The 18,835-nt window shown below is 39.5% G+C and overlaps 1 protein-coding gene across 3 annotated transcripts in view; it reads right to left on the bottom strand.

Annotated features, from left to right (window-relative positions):
* Nucleotides 1–18,835, bottom strand: part of tab2 (TGF-beta activated kinase 1 (MAP3K7) binding protein 2) — a 46,649-nt gene that overhangs the window by 7,257 nt on the left and 20,557 nt on the right. For all 3 annotated transcript variants that reach the window (XM_077553435.1, XM_077553438.1, XM_077553437.1), the window contains 4 exons: nt 6,859–7,049; nt 4,096–5,803; nt 929–1,089; nt 207–300 (listed from right to left, as the gene is read on the bottom strand). In XM_077553435.1, coding sequence (XP_077409561.1) covers nt 207–300; nt 929–1,089; nt 4,096–5,803; nt 6,859–6,960 — 2,065 coding nt within the window. In that variant the 5' untranslated portion in view covers nt 6,961–7,049. The remainder of the gene's footprint in view (nt 1–206; nt 301–928; nt 1,090–4,095; nt 5,804–6,858; nt 7,050–18,835) is intronic.

Here is an 18,835-nt window from a genome sequence, read left to right as displayed (position 1 = left end):
GGGCCAATAAATCCCATGTTACTAAACAGCTACAGGATGCAATTCAGGAAGAACCAGTAGTTAACATTACAATAGTAGCACCTTGTCGGCATTCGCAGGGAGGATATGACAAGCCCCGGGCTCGTGACCTCCAACAGTCTAGGCTTATTTTCAGCGCATCAGATACACTAAGCCTTACACATATGCATTATAAGTGATACACTTACCTCTTTTTTGAAAGAGATCAATTTCCTTGGTGAGGCAGTCAATGTCGATTTGTAGTAATCTGTTTTTGCAACGTAACTGCTTCATTTCCTCAATCTGAGAATGAGACCAGATCAACTAATTAGTCATGAGGCAACTGGACATGTACATTCAAATCAAAAGTTTAGAGAAGGCCATATTGAGGTAAAGTTTATAGCGCATTTTAGGTTAATCCTGAAAAGTTTTGTGTGTAGTGTATGTACAGCGATACCTTGACTTACAACTTTTATTAACTCTGTATCTCACTGAGCGGCGAATACTACGATGAGACAATTAAACATTTATTTGATTTCACCCTCAAAACCAGAGGTGGTAAATCCAGGGCCAGAAAGTAAAAACCCTGCCAGAGTTTGGCTTTAGCCACAGGTGTTTCACAGGCCGATTCAGTAGAAGCACCTGTAGCCGGAGCCAAACTGTGGCAGGGTTTTTAATTTCTGCTGGATTTGGCACCTCTGCTCATAACAGCCCTCTGATAGAAGCCGTAACTACTATCCCATCTGTTTCAATAAAGTCACCCGCATGTATTCCTGGAATAGAAGAAAGGGAGTGGCAAAGGTTGTCAGGGCACAATGGGCCTCATTCACCAACAGTGGGCGTCATCGAAGAACTGACATTCTTTTTCTCAGCCCATCACTGTATCTTTGCCCATTGGTCTTGGTCTGTAAAATCACGGAAATAAGCTTACTGATGGAATTTGGGAGGCAGAGTTTGATCTCTCCAGTCGTCTCCTTGTCAGGTCATTCTCCATCTCATTGACTTCCTCTTTTAGCTTTTCCAGCTTCTTTTTCTTTAGCTCCAGTTCATCCCACAGCCTCTTCATGCGGGCCTTCTGATGGACCAACAATGCTGAGAAAAAGAAGCACAGTACCTTTCATTGACAGATATGTTAACAGCCTGTGCCTCATTTAGTTATGTAACAGAGCCTGGAATGTCTGCAACCTCACGATGTGATAAGGTGTCAAGTGTTACCTTTGAAAGAGTGTGTGATTCAACTGAGCCTACAGACTAACAGAATCAAAGGGGCTTTTTGTGTGGGAAACCATCCGTTTTAATACAAATGACTTCCATGGAGTGACTACATTTGTGGCAACTCTTAACATGGCCATAGTCTGAATTAATATATTGTATACAATTCACAGCTATGTGAGGATTTGAATTTTTATGAGCAACATTTAAATAAGGTTAGAAAAAAACAAGACAGTGATTAGCTGCAATATTTTTGAAGAAAAAGCAAAGAGCATGGTGCTGATGGGGGTCAGCAAAAGAGGCCCATTGTGAAGACCCTCCCATTGGGAGTGACGGCAATGTAAGAATCACAGCTAGTGACTCACATGTAATTTAGTCAAAAGCCCAAATAAGGAAACACTTGTGTGCACCGACACATTTGACTCACTATAGGATCTGCTGTGCTCTGGCGGTCGCAGCAAGAGCAGAATCTACTGGACAAGTCACACTAGTCATCCCACAGGGGCTCCGAATAAGTCACCTTTGCTTTTATCAGACTACTTTCTAAACTGACTGTACATTCACAACAACAAATGATTCTAATAGAGCTTACTTTGTGATAAAATGAGCTTCTTGGCAGGGACAAATGGAAAAACAATTCAGAGTTGTCAGCGGTATTAAAAAAAAAGTATTATGGCTCCAACAACAAGACTTTGATCCTGAAAACTAATGTGCATGTTGTATAAAGGAAAGTTCACTCTTCAGTCACATGCATTTACTAAGTAAGCATTAAAATAAACCATAACAACATCAAATCTTTAAAAAGGGTATGTTTATATGACAATGACCAAGTTTTTTTTTCTCTTTGCATTAAAAAAAAGGTCTATGCACAGACAATAACATTGTAACATGATTTTCTTTTACAATGGCCTATAAAACAGGTTAAAAATGCTTAAGTATCAAACCGCTTGTACTCAGCACAGTACATTACCGCCATTGTTGTTATGTCATGCACATGCTTGGACATGAACACTTACCACACATGTTCACCGTTTGTAACGATGAGATGTAAGCAATAACAGTGTCATTTTCAAAAGCCTAACAAAAAAATTGGCTCTAAATGTGTAAATCATCTAGAGCTGATCAGTTCCTGAATCACCCGGGTTAAAGATGTATCCAAGGATCTTGTTGCTGCGTCTGCCAGGTGAACCAACTTAATGATTGGTTCTCGATCCCGTCAATCTATCTGCCTTAATGACGTCGTGCATGCTCGTTCCTAGCTGCGCATACGCACTTCGAGTGTTTGTAGCATGTAGCCACTAAGCTTCGGATTCAGCCAGTCATCGTTGTAGCTCCACCGATCTCACCTCATATTTTGAAAATGGACATCCGTCTATGAAGTGAGGCTGGCTGCACAGACTGATGAAGATGATGATAAAGATGAGCTTGCACGTTCCCGACATTTGATAGGCGTTTCCCCCGGACGAGCAGGAGAGCTGGTAGGATGGTTTTCCGCGTGCGCATTTAAAAAAAAGTGACAAACGGACGTTTGGCCTCTACTTTGAGAAGATCCTTGAATACACCTTTAATGATTTGAATCTTATAACAATCAAAAGCCCAAGGTCTCGATTACCCTCTTCTATGTGTCCACTGGCTGGCTGAACAAGATGCCATGTTATTCTTTAAACCAGTGGTTCTCAATCATTTTTCAATGATGTACCCCCTAACCAGTGCAAAGCATTTTTGGGTGAAAAAACGAAAAGACTTAAAATAGGGCATTGTAAAAATTTAACAATTAAAATTCAACTTTGGAACTTCATTTCATTAATTTCTTGAACTTTTGGGAAATAAAAAGATGTTACTAAAAAAAGAAAGAAATAATAAAATTAATTATAGATTTGTGCACAAAACATTTTTACCAACAGTTCTCCTTTGGGGTCACAGTTAAGATCTGTTCTCAAAAATAAATAACTACCTTAATTTTAAATAAAGTTTTGAAATGATTTACATCTTATGCTATGCGGCATATGACAGGTTGGGTCGACCATTCTGCTATGGGGAGAGTCCGTTTTTTTTAGGATAATGAAGTTGAATACAATTTATTTTATGAACTTACATTTTACTGATGTATTTGCATAATTTAGTAATTATTTCTAAAGCATTTTTGCATGGATGTGACGTTTTAATTATTCTTTTAAAATCTCCCGTACCTCCTGGAGTGCCTTTACGTACCCCCATTTGAGAAACACTGCTTCAAACTATAAACCATTTGAGACTGAATCAACAGCACCTTTCCACGGTTGCAGCGAAATTTTGCCTAAATTTCTTAACAGTCGAATATAAAAAAATGTTTAAAAAATCAACTGATTACTGTGCTTATACTTTGTTAAACAGCTGCAAAGATAGACCTTTGCCAATAATTTTGTTCCAAGCGTAAGGCCAATTTAATTTTACCTGCTAGTAAAGCTTTGATCAACATGTTCACAATGCCAAAAGACTGATGTTAACCCATTTTTTTGTATTAAACCAAGTTGCAAAATACATCAATTCCTTCATTGTGTACAACGCATGTGCCCATCACGGGGACAGTGAGTGTATCCCTAAAATTTGGCAAACATGGACAAGTCATCAGTCATTTTCTGGGCTGACATAAGACAGCCTGACAACTTACATTCACAGTCACATGAACAATACGGCAATTCAAAGTCTCCAATTTCCCTTGCACATAAAACAATCAAGCAGCGTTCATTGTAATGAAATGCTACAGTTAATGCTGGGTGACTTTTTTTTCTTTAATACAAGACAGCTGAGGCTAAACCTGCTTATTCATCAGTAAGCTGTCTATTCATGCAGTTGATTCCTGTCCTATCCCTTCTACTGTGTGAGTAAAGGCTCACAGTGGCTTACCTTGTGTGTATGCTGCATCATCAGAGCCCATGCTGAGTCTGCGAGGCTCACTTGGTCTCTCGTTGTGTGGTGAAAGGGGGTCTGAGAGATGGAGGGGGTCTGGCTCCGCAAAGTGAGGGTCTGGCGGTAGGCTGAGGAGGTTGCTGGGCTCAAAGGTCGGAGACACAACCCCAGGGGACACTGCTGGGGGCTTATTGGGGGACACAGTGATTTTAAAAGTATATTTTGTGTTGGGTTGAGTCACTACCACACGTGGCGAGGAAGCAGTGTTTCCCACTCCCACTGAGGACCGGGATTTAGGTGGATGGTGGTGGATATAGGCGGGGCCCATGCTCATCTGGCCCCCAATGTTCCTCGCACCTGGCGGCCCCTGCAGTGGAGGGTTAGCTGAGATGTAGACTGTGGGAGGGTTCCTACCCCCACTGTCATCACTGGAGGCATTTGCTGAAATGTAAAACTTGGGTTGCGAACGGGATCCAGCTGAGGCCATGATAGCCTCCTCAGAAGGCGTGGTAGCAGCAGTGGGCGGGCTAGCAGATATGTAAACAGTGGGCTGGCTACGGCTCAGACCTGAGCCTCCAATAGAGAGCGGGTTGCTAGGGACAGTAGAAACCCCAGTTGAGGAAGAGGAGGAGGAGGAAGGGCAGGAGGATGAGGTGGACGAGGAACGTGAGCCACCACCTGTTCGCAGCACAGCCGTTGTTGTGGTGGAGTTGCTCCTCTGAGGAGATTCAAGTTTGATCTCGATCTGATTCTTTCGCGGGCCGGTGGAGATGTTCTGGATGTTGTACTGGCTGATAGCAGACAGCGAGGTGGGCATGACCGAGGAAGAGGAGGACGACGAGGAAGACGAGCAAGAGGACGAGACGCCAGATGAGGACGGCTGATTTCCAGTGGGGAAAATGGAGGGTGCCTGGGAATTTGTGGGCGAGCTGATTGGCATGTAGACATGAGATGTCTGGTGGCCCTGGGTATGATGTTGTGAGGTATGTGAGGAAGAGGATTGTGGAGGGCCGGACCATGACCCTGACAAGGACGAAGGATGAGAGATCTGATAGATTTGCTGCTGAGGCTGAGAGGTGGGGCTATACTGGGCCCTGCCTCCCTGCTGCTGGTTCTGCCGCGTCGTACCACACTGACTTAAATAGGGCCGAATGTAGATAGAGTTACCCTGTGGACTGCTTAGACCTGACTGTGGCCCGCCATGTATGTGTAACGAAGTAGGAGTGTTGCGGCCTGTCTGAATATGTGGAGCTAGCGTCACGGTAATAGGGTTGAAACGTGGTGTTTGCTGGAGACCCATGGTCGTTCCTTTGACACCCAGAGGGTAGAGTCCAAGGTGCTGTGGAGGCTGCGGTTTGCGCGAGGGCTCCATCGCACTAAACACATTGAGACTGGGGGGCCCTTCAACTGGAGCGGACTGCGGCTCCTGCTGAAAGAAGTTACTGTTCGGGCCCTGGCCTGTCTGCAGGGGCCCTTCGCTCAGGCTATGGGCCAGAGTCCGGCTGCCATTCATTCTCAGGCCGTCTCGCACTGGGGCCACATGCACATTCTGAGACTGCAGGCCCAGGTTCAGCTGGGTCATGTGATTACGAAGCCTGGTCAAGTTGGGGTCGTCAGAAAAGGTGATGTTTCCTTCTTCACTATACAAGTAGCCTGGACTGACCTGGGACAAATATTCACAGCACGCGTCTAGATTGTTGTTATTCTGAAAGAGAGACGGACAGGGGAAAAAAACACAAAGGTTAGTTTATTTAATAAGTTATAATTATTAGATAATGTACCCATCCATCCACAATTAATAAGTAGTTATTAGATCCTGGTTGAAATCATTCACTTTTCTTTCAGTCTCGCTACGAAAAGGAGAGACAATCATTTCACATTGTTTTTCCTGTGACAATAAACTAGTCATGGTTGGGGGGGAACAAGCAAATGTCACTCGTGCTGAAAATCTCCAAAGAAATAGTGTCCATTTATACTTGCAGTAAGTTGCAAAAGCAATGTTGAAAACTTTTGACCCCAGGTATTTATTTCGACACCACAAATGTTTAAGCGATCAGCCAGAAAGCTGGAATATGGAAATTCCCTAATGATGGGTGACTTTGACAGATAAAATAAAATCTGAAGCACTGCAACACAGACCATGAAATAATTAAACAGTGCTTTTTTTTTTTTATTGAATTAATGACTTTATTTTCTACATTTAGGTATTCAATTACTATTACAAACAATTAAATACACCATTAAGTTTGGTACTTTTTGTACCAGATTTACTCCCAAATAGCAGGCGCTAAATTTCGTGTTGGCACAAACAGATTGTGGGGATGTTGCAGTGTAGGTTTGCACATAAAATGGGCGCAAATTTTAACGCCCACGCAAACCGATGCGGAAGCTGATCTACTAATCAGGCACACCCAGGATTTTCCAAACAGTCAAAATGGCAGGAAGTTCCAATTACGCCTTATGGATGTTTTGCTAACCTGGGAAGCTGTACCCAATTTCTTGAACGGAAGAAAGTTGCTCTTGTCACTCGGCCGTTGAAAGCGATTTCAGCCCAGCTCAAAACGAACCATGCAATCAAATTTGTTTATTAGGTGTGACATATTCTTCGTGAGTCTATAATCACATGAATCATCAAGCTTTTACTGCAACAATGACATAAGTCATTCACTACTGTCTCTCTTCGAGTAGCTTTGTTAAAATTTACTCTGTATCCTTCCATGAATATTTCTTGCTTGCATGAATGATTGAAAATCTGCTTACCTGCAGAACACACTGGGACACAACACCCTCTGGGACTTCAGGGAACTTCTGGCGCAGGTCATGCAAAACCTGAATGTCAATATGGTGGCTTCTCTGGGCCATTCGTATGTTGCCAGGTCAGGCTGCCTTGTTCTTGTCAGAGGACTTTGGCATTAGTTGTGGCAGCTAATAGCCTTCATCTTGAACAGCTTCTGGTGGGGGACAGGGAGGGAAAAAAGGTGAGCCAGTTTGATACAAACAAAGGAAATGTTAACATTTTCTTACGATCATGAGTTTCGCTAACATTTCAACATGAAAAGAAAGTGCTCAAGGGGCAGGGAAGGAGCAGGTCTGTGGTAAACTGCAAGTACACCCAAATTATGTCAACTAGACATTTGGGGTTATCTGCTTCATTATGCAATTGTCTCAGAGTATACGCTCCATTTATCTCTAAATCCCTCTGAACTTAATAAAAAAGAGACACAGAGGGAGGAGGTCAGCTTTGAGTTCACAATAACAATGGTCTATTAAACTGAAACTATAAACTCCACAGCATTGAATGACACTGTTTCTCTCTACATATACTGTACATATACACATACATTTATATATATATGGTATATAAATATATTTTTCATTTAATGTTATGAGGACATCTACGACATTTTTGAAGTCGTCCTTTGTGAAGTTACAGCCTGGTAGACGATGGATCGTGCAACATGACATCAATCTAAAGCATTCCAGCAATACAACCAAGGAATGGCTGAAGAACAACAAGATTCATGTTCTGGATGTGCCCAGTCAAAATCCTGACTTAAATTCTTTCAAAATACTGTGGCGGGACCTGAAGCGGGCAGTTTATGCTAGATGCTCATCCAACCTCTCTCAACTGGCTGCATTTTGCAAGGAAGAGTGACAAAAATCCCCCAAAGTAGATGTGAAAGACTGATAAATCACTAAAGAAAGTGTTTGGATGAAGTTCTCATTGCAAAAGGAGGTGCAATGTCCGATAAAGTGAGAAGTTCACATATTTTTGCACTCATGAAATCTGAGTTTTTCTAAATCAACAACTTTTGTTCAAGAATGAATGACAATATTATCATTCTTTTTGTTCAAGTCTATTATTTTCATTGTCAGCATTGTAGATTGGGGTATGACTAAACATTTAATAAGGTTATTTTAATATTTTATACAAAAAATCTGACCATGCTTGCAGGGTTCACAAACAGCACTTGAGCAGCACTGTGTGTGTGTGTGTGTGTGTGTGTGTGTGTGCGTGCGTGCGTGCGCGCATGTACATTAGGGCTGCAACTAACGATTATTTTAATAATTGATTTATCTGTGGCGGCACGGTGGCTGACTGATTAGCACGTCCGCCTCTCAGTGCTGAGGACGTGAGATCGAGTCCGGGCTTCGGCCTTCCTGGGTGGAGTTTGCATGTTCCCCCCGTGCTTGCGTGGGTTTTCTTCAGGTACTCCGGTTTCCTCCCACATTCCAAAGACATGTGTGGTAGGTTAGTTGAACACTCCAAATTATCCATAGATGTGATTGTGAGTGTGGATGGTTTTTTGTCTCTGTGTGCCCTGCGATTGGCTGGCAACCAGTTCAGGATGTACCCCGCCTACTGCCCGAAGCCAGCTGGGATAGGCTCCAGCACCCCCGCGACCCTTGTGAGGACAAGCGGTTAAGAAAATTGATGGATGCATTTATCTGTCAATTATTTTCAATTACTGAAAAACATGTTTTCACTGATTTGGTCCTTAACATGTCAGAAAATTGGCAAACATATTGATCATTGTTTTCCAAAATAGGAGCAAATGTTTTATTTTGGATCAACACAAAGAATCAGTCTGCTTTCATGGAGGACACCGAAACTCAGATATTAATTTAATATAGTATCTAAATGATTAACTGATTATCAAAAAATAATTATTGATCTAATCTAATCCAATTCTACACTTACCATATTTCTCTTTAAAATGATAACATGACTATACCTCAAAAATTTACAGCAATTTTAAAGTTGCCAGTTTGATATCACTAGTTTTGAAACAACCACGTTTAAAGTTTCAGTACGTAAATCTTTCAAAGGTCTGGAGCTACCAGTAACTTAGGAAAAATATATTGACCCTGGCCTAAACATTCAGAAACTTCTGAATGACCACTGGAAAGTAATATTCTAATAGCAGGTAAGTAAGTACATCATTTGAGATTTTAAACCATTAAAAGATTTGACCTCTAAACAGGTTTATTTACAGCAATGGGAATGTGGGTTTAAGAATTTTGTGTCAATTAAAAGGGTTAACTCAATCTAGAACAGTGGTGTTAAATTGCGGTCCTCGAGGGCCTGAGCCCTGCATGTTTTAGAGCTTTCCCACGTTCAACACAGTTGATTCATATTTTAGCTCATCAGCAAACTCCGCAGGAGCCTGATAATTATCCTGATTTTTGAATCAGGTGTATTGGAGTAAAGAAACCTCGAAAACATGCAGGACTCAGGCCCTCTTGACACATGTGATCTAGAGCAACAGTTGTGCAAGATGCGGTTGTTGGTGTCTGATGCTGATTACAGGTGAGTGGTGAGATTGTTCAAAAACATCTGCACCTTATTTGCTGTTCAAAGGTTAGGTTTTGGCAACACATTTGAATACGGGTGTGTTTTGGAAGAGGACTTGCTGTCTCTAGCGGTAAAGGTAGAACAATCCTTCAAGCATGCTACACTGGCAACGGCGATAAGGACAAAGCTTCTATTGCTGAAGCTGGTCTTCAGTGTGCCAATGCATTGACCCACAGCCCTACACTCATTTCTTGATGTAGCAGGCCTGCTATGCCCCATCAATGGGCTTATTCATTCCTCCAATGAATTCCTCCAATGAATGCACCTAAAATATCCAATTCAATTACAAGCTAAATAAAATGTGAACAAAGTAATCAACAGGAAGCTTTAGTATGATACAAAAGTCAGTCAAAAACATCACCCACCAAAACATAAACTGAACTAACACTATTCTATTGCCAATTGTCAGTGCTAATCTTATTCAACATTTATATACTCCCCAACAAGTCTTCTTTGGTAATTGTAGTAATAGCAGTACAGTAAAACATGAAACACATCATCTGATGCTACATCATAAACATACAGTATGTGATAAAAGTGACACTGCAAATGTATTGTTCCCTCAAAATAAAGCTATTGCATTGATTGTAGTACTTTTGAATCTTTTTTAAAATCAATTATCCTATTGATTATTCCAGAGGGGGCGGCATGGCTCAGTGGTAGAGTGGTCACCTCCCAACCGTGAGGTTGTGGGTTTGATCCTCAACCCTTGAGACCATGTCAAGGTGCCCTTGAGCAAGACACTGAATACCGATTTGCTCCCAATGGACCTGGCAACGTTCTACATGGCAGAAGCCGACCACTGGTGTATGAATGTGTGTGTGAAGATTTCGGGCACCATATGGTTGTAGATAAAGCGTTGTTTAAAACAAAAAGCAGTCCATCAAATAGTCAACTAATTGATTAATTAGTTAATTAAAAAGGCTTTTTGAAGAGCACCAGTTATGTGTTCATTCTTTCTACATTTAATATTATGAGGATGTCTTCTACATTTTTTGATCCGCTGCACACTCTCATCCTCCTCTTTTTTATAATCAGTTAATTACTTGCATAATTCAAAATGGAGAAAAAAATTACCCCAATATTTTGACATGAACAAATATTCTGAATGTCATACGCAAACATTTATTAAATGCTTTACATTAATGCATGTAGTTATGTTTATTGCTCAAACACAACCTGTGCTACCTTTAACGTAAACATCCACTGTCAAACTAAAGGATCATCTGTGGTAAAAATTAATCGTGTGATTACCGGTAATCTGTGTTAATACATGATTAATGTGATAATTTTTTGTGATTAATCAATGAGTTACCGCTTTAACTTTGACAGCACTACAAAGACAGATGATGCTTCAGCATTATTCCATGAATAAACAAAGCCTATGCTAAATGGTCAGCAATTGCAATTAATATTAGCGCGCTAGCGAGTACCACCTAAGATAAACAAACTCTAACTACCATTTAGTTCACACATACATGATTATGTCTACATTACACATGTAATATTGTCTTAAAAGTCACTTACAGACTATGCTTCAACATTATTCCATGAGTAAAACGGGTAGAGGCTGCTAGCTGTTAGCTACATGAGGTTAATAAGGATTCTAGCTGTTAGCTACATGAGGTCAAAAACTTGCTGTTCCTGTCTTCTTCTGGGCACGTTTAGTGCATGACTGCCTTCTACTAGTTAAGTGATACACACCTAAAACCCAGTGGCAGGTTATATTTTGGAATAATTACAGCCCAAATGCTTTTTGCGTTCAATACTGCATGCATCTGGAAAAAAAAAGTCCATGGATAAAACATGGACACCCCAAACATACAGTAGTTGCAGTGGAGCTTCGAGGCAGAAAATTTAAGTGAACTTATTTTTCAAAAGTTGACTTATTCGATTTGGCCGACTTTTTTCCCCAGCTCTACAGGCAACACATGTGAATACGGCCCGTAAGTGAAAACACCCAAAGGGTCAATATTTTGTTTGTCCACCATAATTTTCCAGCACTGCCCGACGCACTTGCTCATATTTTTAACACATACACAAAGACGGTCAACAAAACTACAAAATACTGCAAAAAATATTAAGCATACACGACCAGATACTGGTTGAGCTGTAGGCTAAGTGTATTTACAATCTTAATCTGGATAAGGTTTGAAGATTTCACTTGACAAACAGACTAGGGATGTCCCAATCTGATCACGTCATCGGAAATCGGGCCCGATAACCGGATAATTTGTCCATTTGCAAATTGCATAATTTAAGAAGCACTCAAGACTCAACTTCATTGCTCCCAAGAGATGTGTAATTTCATAAATGGTGGTCCCTGTCTGCAGACCAGACCGTCTCTAATGGAAAGAATGAAGAACTACAAGCTGTTATCTGTTCTACATAAATGTACAGGAACATGGAGAGAAATTTTACACAGTTTACTAGTCTTAGCAAAACTTTTTTTTATTAATTGATTGCCAAAATGTGTAATACGTTGATTCTAAGTGAATTCCCAATCATATTCAAGTCAAAAGACTAAATCAAATAGACCTCAAGATAAACAGTAAGTGCAAACCTGAAACAGCTGTGCTTTTCATCAAGACTTTCCTGAAACCTTGTCTTGAGGAAAGGCCAAACTGAAATCTTGGTACCACTTTGTGTACTTAAAATAGAAAAATAATTGATCATTTATTTAAAACTACACCATAATTAGGGAAGGGAAGCAGTGATGGATTTAGGACATGCACGGTGCTGCATACTGTACAAGACTGTTCTTTGATTCCACACATCTCCAGAACAGAAAACCACATTTTATGTGCACAACCTAAATTGTTCCAAATTGTGCCTCTCGGTGCACTGAAAACTAGGATCAACTTTGCAAGACAGCCTGCTCAGCTTTTAGTTGCCCGCTTTTGAAAACAGCAGTTGACATTCCCGTGTGTAAATGTGTGTGTGTCGAAAAGCATATAGTGGTGGTGGTGAGGCTGTGTGTGTACAGGAAATAAAAAATTCCGCAGCTTGCGGTTGATAGGAAGCAGGCAAGGGCACAAGTTTCCCAGGTTGACACATCCCACCCCCTGGGCGTTATTTGTCCATTTTCTGGCTTTTTTCTGTTTTTCATCAAAGAAAAAGCATTTGAAAAAAATACACTAGGGACCTGACATTTTACCAGGATTGTTTAAAAATGTAGAAGTTCAAATTAGAGCCATGCTGTAATTTATAATTATTATATTATATATTATTATAATTATTATACCAAACAGGAGGGAGAGATTCACACCGAAATTGTTGTAATAATGCCCGATTTTGGCTCATTGACTCCCATTATAAATCACAGTTTTTGATATGCTGTAAACCTGATGTGTTACAATGCATTTTCCGTGATTACTGATGCAATCGCTTCTTTGACGAGTCATAAACATGAAAATAGAGGAATTTGTGTGTTGAGAGTGTTAACACAAAAATCCACTAGGTGGCGCCAAAGGCTAATAAATGAATACAAAATGCATGCATAATTTTTTTTTATTGTTATGACTTATGGGCTTGTTTGAGCCTCTAACTATGTCATATGAAATATTCAAATTATTATTTTATTTTATATATATATATACAGCATAGTTAGTCTTGCTATTAGCAATAAGTTATCTCACTTCAAAGGAAATGCCTGATTTTGGCAAAATTACAAGAGTTTTGTGCTATTCGGAAAACTGCCATTGTGTGAAAACTGGGCATGCAGAAAAAATTCTATTGTTATGACTTATGGACTTATTCAAGCCTCTAAATATGTCATATGAAATATTCAAATTAGTCTTTTAATTTATATATATATACAGCATAGTTAGTCTTGCTATTAGCATAATACCGCTATTATTGTCCATAGGGGCCATTAAAAAATATATATATATAAAAACTATATATGTATAGATACTGTAGGTCTGATGCCACTGAACATTTTGAGCGGTTGAAAGTGAAAAAAATATTCCTAAATGACTAAGTTATCTCACTTCAAAGGAAATGCCTGATTTTGGCAAAATTACAAGAGTTTTGTGCTATCCAGAAAAATGCCATTGTGAAAAACTGGGCATGCATAAAAAAAATCTATTGTTAGGACTTATGACCTTGTTTGAGCCTCTAACTATGTCATATGAAATATTCAAATTAGTCTTTTATTTTATATATATATACAGCATAGTTAGTCTTGCTATTAGCATAATACTGCTATTATTGTCCATAGGGGGCATTAAAAAAATAAATAAGAATAAAAACTATATATGTATAGATAAGTCTGATGCCACTGAACATTTTGAGCGGTTGAAAGTGAAAAAATATTCATAAATGATTAAGTTACCTCACTTCAAAGGAAATGCCTGATTTTGGCAAAATTACAAGAGTTTTGTGCTATTCAGAAAAATGCCATTGTGAAAAACTGGGCATGCAGAAAAAAATTCTATTGTTATGACTTATGGACTTATTCAAGCCTCTAAATATGTCATTTGAAATATTCAAATTAGACCTTTATTTTACATACATATATACAGCACAGTTAATTTTGCTGTTAGCATAATACTGCTATTATTGTCCATAGAGGGCATTAAAAAAAACTTTGATGATTGTTTCGTTGCAAATATTCTCTCATTTTGGAGTTGATGCCTGCAACTCGTTCCAAAAAAGCTAAGACAGGGCAACAAAAGACTGTGAAAATGGAGAAATGCTCAAAAACACCTGTTAGGAACATTCCACAGGTGAATAGGTTAATTGGAAACAGGTGAGTGTCATGATTGGGGATAAAAGGCGCATCCCCTAGAAGGTACAGTTGTTCACAAGCAAGGAATGCGGTGATGTACACCACTTTGTAGACAACTGCGTGAGCAAATAGTCTAACAGTTTAAAGGATAACATTTCTCCACATAAAAATGCAGGGAATCTAGGGATTTCATTATGTCCAGCCCATACTATCATCAAAAGATTCACACAATCTGGAGAAATCTCTGCATGTACAGTTAGCAGAAAACCAACTTTGAATGTCCCATGACATTGCCCTCATTAAAAACTGGCATCAGTGTGTAAGGATATTGCCATGGAAGACTTCACAGTTAGTTGCTACAGCTACAAATAAAAGTTAAAAGTTCACATTTCAAAATATTTATGGAAATCATGGATGCCATGACCATCCGGGTTGTTATCAGGGCAAAGTTCAAAAGTTATCTGGGCATCGAGGGTGGTTTTCAGCCGATTTAACATACTCAACAAATCAATGGCTCATTCATCCAAGTCATATCTAAGATGCATGTTCATCACATGCACTAAGACAGAACTGATCAACTTTATTTAATACCAGTTACTTAAGAATTTGTAAACACAATTTATTAACAAATATACCATTGTGTAAATGTAATATTTAATAATTTTTCATCACTGAACTTCACCCACACAATACAAAATACATATTTTTATCTCCATTTTATCTACAGTACTTCAGAAGCACCTTTTTATGGAAGGAAGGCATTTTGCCAATTCATAACACCACCATCAAGCACAAAAAACACAGCATCAACAAAAGTGTACAAGTTTCATTATACGTAATGTTTGGTTTACAAAGCCAATATAAGGCAGGTAAGGCAAGGCAGCTTTATTTACTGGATAAAGCATATTTCATTCACAAAGCAACTCAATGTGTTTCACATAGGCAAAGACAACACCTATAAGTATTTACAAACACAACAGCTAATGACATTCAGAAGCAAAGCAGAGAAAATAAAAGCAGATGACCAAATTTACAAAAAGAACACACATTGACAACATTTTAACACACTAACAAAAGCCTTTGAACGTTGAAAAGTAAATAAATAAAAGTAGGCTTCTAAAATTGCTTAAAGTGACAGTGTGTATAATATAGTGTCACCTAGTGGTTAACTAATATAATGCAACAACCTAACTTCGCAAGCCTACCACCAATTACTACATTGGCAAAGTTCTTCTTTAGGTATCCGATCACGCACCAAGATGATGGTGATGGGGGGGGGGGGGGTTGCACAGTGTCCTTTATAGACCGTACTTCATCAAAATGAGGACCGAAGACTGAACTCAAAATAGAATTTTCAACACCAAAAACATTTGTTTTGTATAAAAAATGTGAAGAAAATCTAAATATAAGATTGTGCAAGCAAGCTGAATATCAAACTATGAAACGCAAAACAATGTGTGAAGCAATAACAGGGCAGGAGTGCACGCAGCAGTTTTTCATTTTTTTATTATTGCATTGTCCAAACAATCGGCAACTGACAAGCCCCAACAGCATGTTTAGAAGGAAGACAAATCTTTACAAACTATTGCTGCCTTTCAAACACTGTGAGAAACTATAAGGAGGTAGAATTTACTTACAAAATAACAAAATAAATACAAGTAAAAATAAATACAAAAATAAAAAACGAGATACAAAAATACCATAAATATAAAAATAAATATATAAATAGAATTAAATATCAATCAATGAATAAAAACACGCTGCTCTCATATTTATTTATTTCATGAAGCAGACGCTGGCAGCATGAAATATTGCGATATTACAGCGCACAATTCTCAAATAGATTCGATATGCAGCCGAATCGATTTTCAACTCTTTCACTGCCAGACGTTTTCAGAAACGGGTTGTCCCCAGTGCCAGCCGATTTAAGCATTTTGACTGATCTTTCAAGGTCCACAGAAAATGTTGTGTTTGGACTATGGAAACACACATACTACCAAATGAAAGATTGGACTCTCATCTTTCATCAGAAAAAGTTTTTCTTTTTGTAACGCTCTCCTGCGTGCAAGGAGACGCCAGGATTTGCACAACAGTTGAGTTTCACTTTCGCTTTGGTCCGTTTCGCGTGCAAACGTTACACTTTCTTGACGGCCTTTTTTTCCGAGGAATAAATAGCAAGTAGCAGACTGTACACACTCCTCCGATGAATATGCATTGGACTCGGGGCACTCTTCGTCGTCCGATTGAACGTCCGCCTGAACGTGCTCGGTTGTGCTCCGCGTTTATGACGTGGTCATAGCCGCCGCGTCAGCGCTTGCAACTTCGCCGTCAACCTCGGATTCACCATCATCATCATCGATGATGATCATAGTCGTCATCAATGTGCTCTTTTAGCGTTGGTCGATGCCTTTCGTCTTGTAAGTGTAGAGCTGCTTGCAAACGGGCGCCTTGTCCGTTTCCTCCTCAGCCATCTAGCTCCCCCCCCACGTCTCCTACTGCCGCGTCAATGCTTTCCATCCACGGAGTCACCACCACCATCATCATCGATGATGATCATCGTCGTCATCAATGTGCTCTTTAGCGTTTTTGGTCTTTGAAAAAAACGGCTCGGGCGTGAGCTGCTCGCAACCGGTCGCCATTTTTCCTTTGTCTTCCGTTCTCATCTCCTGCTCGACGCTCTAGCTCCGCCTCTACTGACGCCCACCCGATCTTGTCAAAAGAGAGTCATCGCTAGGGGCCAAAAATAGTCATTAGGCACAACAGACCTAATTGAAACTTTCACCACAGCTCCGGAAGGCTTGCCTGGACCCGTTTAAAATAAAAAAATTAAAAAAAATTGGATGACGTCATTTAACGTCATTGGCAGCCCTCCGTAGGTTTTTACTTGACGTCTTTTAACGTCAGTGGCAGTGAAAGAGTTAAGCATACATTTTTTATGGGAATATTCAACAAAACGTCTTACTTATTAGGGTTAGGATTCACACATTAAGCATGGAAGAATGTTATATTAATGGAACATTAAGCCTTAATATTTTATTTTAGTGCTGTTCAAACAGTTATAAGCCTGAATTTTCAGATAAATGAATACATTTTCATACAAATCTTACAGTGTACATGTAAAAGTTTACTGATTAGTATTTATAAAATTTTAGTTTAAAAAAAAATTCGCAATAATCAATTTATAGATTTGTATCGGGATTAATCGGTATTGAATCGAATCGCGACCTATGAATCGTGATACGAACTAGGCAATTCACACCCCTATTGTGAACACACCCCAAGTGCTTAGATGTGCAGTAGACTCACAGAAGTCTGGTTAGAACCGCGTTAAAAGTAGTGATGTACCAAATATTCGGCAACTGAAAAGCAAAAAAACGCTGCAAGCAAGAGTCTGTTTTAATTAAACAGAGAACGCGGGAGTTAGTGTCCGCCTCGCTTCTCGCTGACTTTTCATGCTCCCGGGGTCATTGCGCACACCGGAGGAGAGGGGCGTCGCTTGATGTACAAAGTGCAATCGCACCCCACCAGAAAATGCTCAACCCTCGTTTGGTGTTTAATGTGCCAACATGTCAGCGGTGTGGGCACATTTCAATTTATATTGTGTTTTGTTAAAATGCCAGTGCTAAATAAATATTTTATAATAATATTAAAATTTAAATTAATTATAATAAATACAACGATAGTAAAAATTGTCATAACTTTTTTTCCGGCGTTTTGGTTTTCGGCCAAGCATTTTTTATTTTCGGTTTCGGCCAAATTTTCATTTCGGTGCATCCCTAGTTAAAAGGAACTCCGACTGTAATGACAAGTTTGCTCTATATGATTTATTTGACTAACATAACTATTAGATTTGTTTTTCAAAAATCATTTCCAGTTTAATACATATTGTAGAAACTTTATTTGTACGTATGCCACCCAACATTGTTGTTTACGTCGCAACGCATTCTGCGTAGTAACACAGAATGGGTCTGAATGGCCACTCACTCTCTGCCAAGCAATGCAAAACGGGTATAAAGAAAGCGAGGTAAGCCTCGTAGCGTTTCTAAAGAAACAACATGCAATCGGGAATCACTCTCCCCCATGGCATGTTCTCGAGAGCTGCTTTTCATGATTACTATTTTCTTTTAATTTATTTTTTTGTATTTGTTTTTGAGCTTCAGCAAAGGTAGGAATAGGTCACCACATGCAGAGTAATGAATCAATTAAAAACCTTGATGCTGCAAGACAAAACATGTACTGTATGTAGTAGAGTATCTGTCTTGTCTTTTTTGCATCAACCATATAAAAACCGGCAGAGTTGCAGACAAAAACATCCATCCAACAAAAAACAACCTTCATCATATTCATAGTCTGGAGATTGGCTCAATGTGTAGGCTTGCACAAAATAATTCTGAGCCCTGGAGGCTCAAATGCACATTATTATTAATAATAATAATAATAATACATTTGATTTGTAATGCACTTTATATTTCAACAATCTCAAAGTGCTACAGAGTAAAAAAGTCTAATAAAAAGCTTTTGCAAAAACAAAAGTTTTAAGAGCCCGTTTAAAATTGTCAGTAGGCTGTGGAGCCCTCAGGCGGTCAGGAAGAGCATTCCACAGCCTCTGAGCCACTGAGAAGAAGGCCCGATCGCCCATAGTGCAGAGT

This window comes from Vanacampus margaritifer, chromosome 19, assembly GCF_051991255.1.
Source record: "Vanacampus margaritifer isolate UIUO_Vmar chromosome 19, RoL_Vmar_1.0, whole genome shotgun sequence".
Classification (NCBI taxonomy): domain Eukaryota; kingdom Metazoa; phylum Chordata; class Actinopteri; order Syngnathiformes; family Syngnathidae; genus Vanacampus; species Vanacampus margaritifer.
Note: the sequence above shows the minus strand (reverse complement) of the source record. Positions and strands in the feature narration are given on the sequence as shown.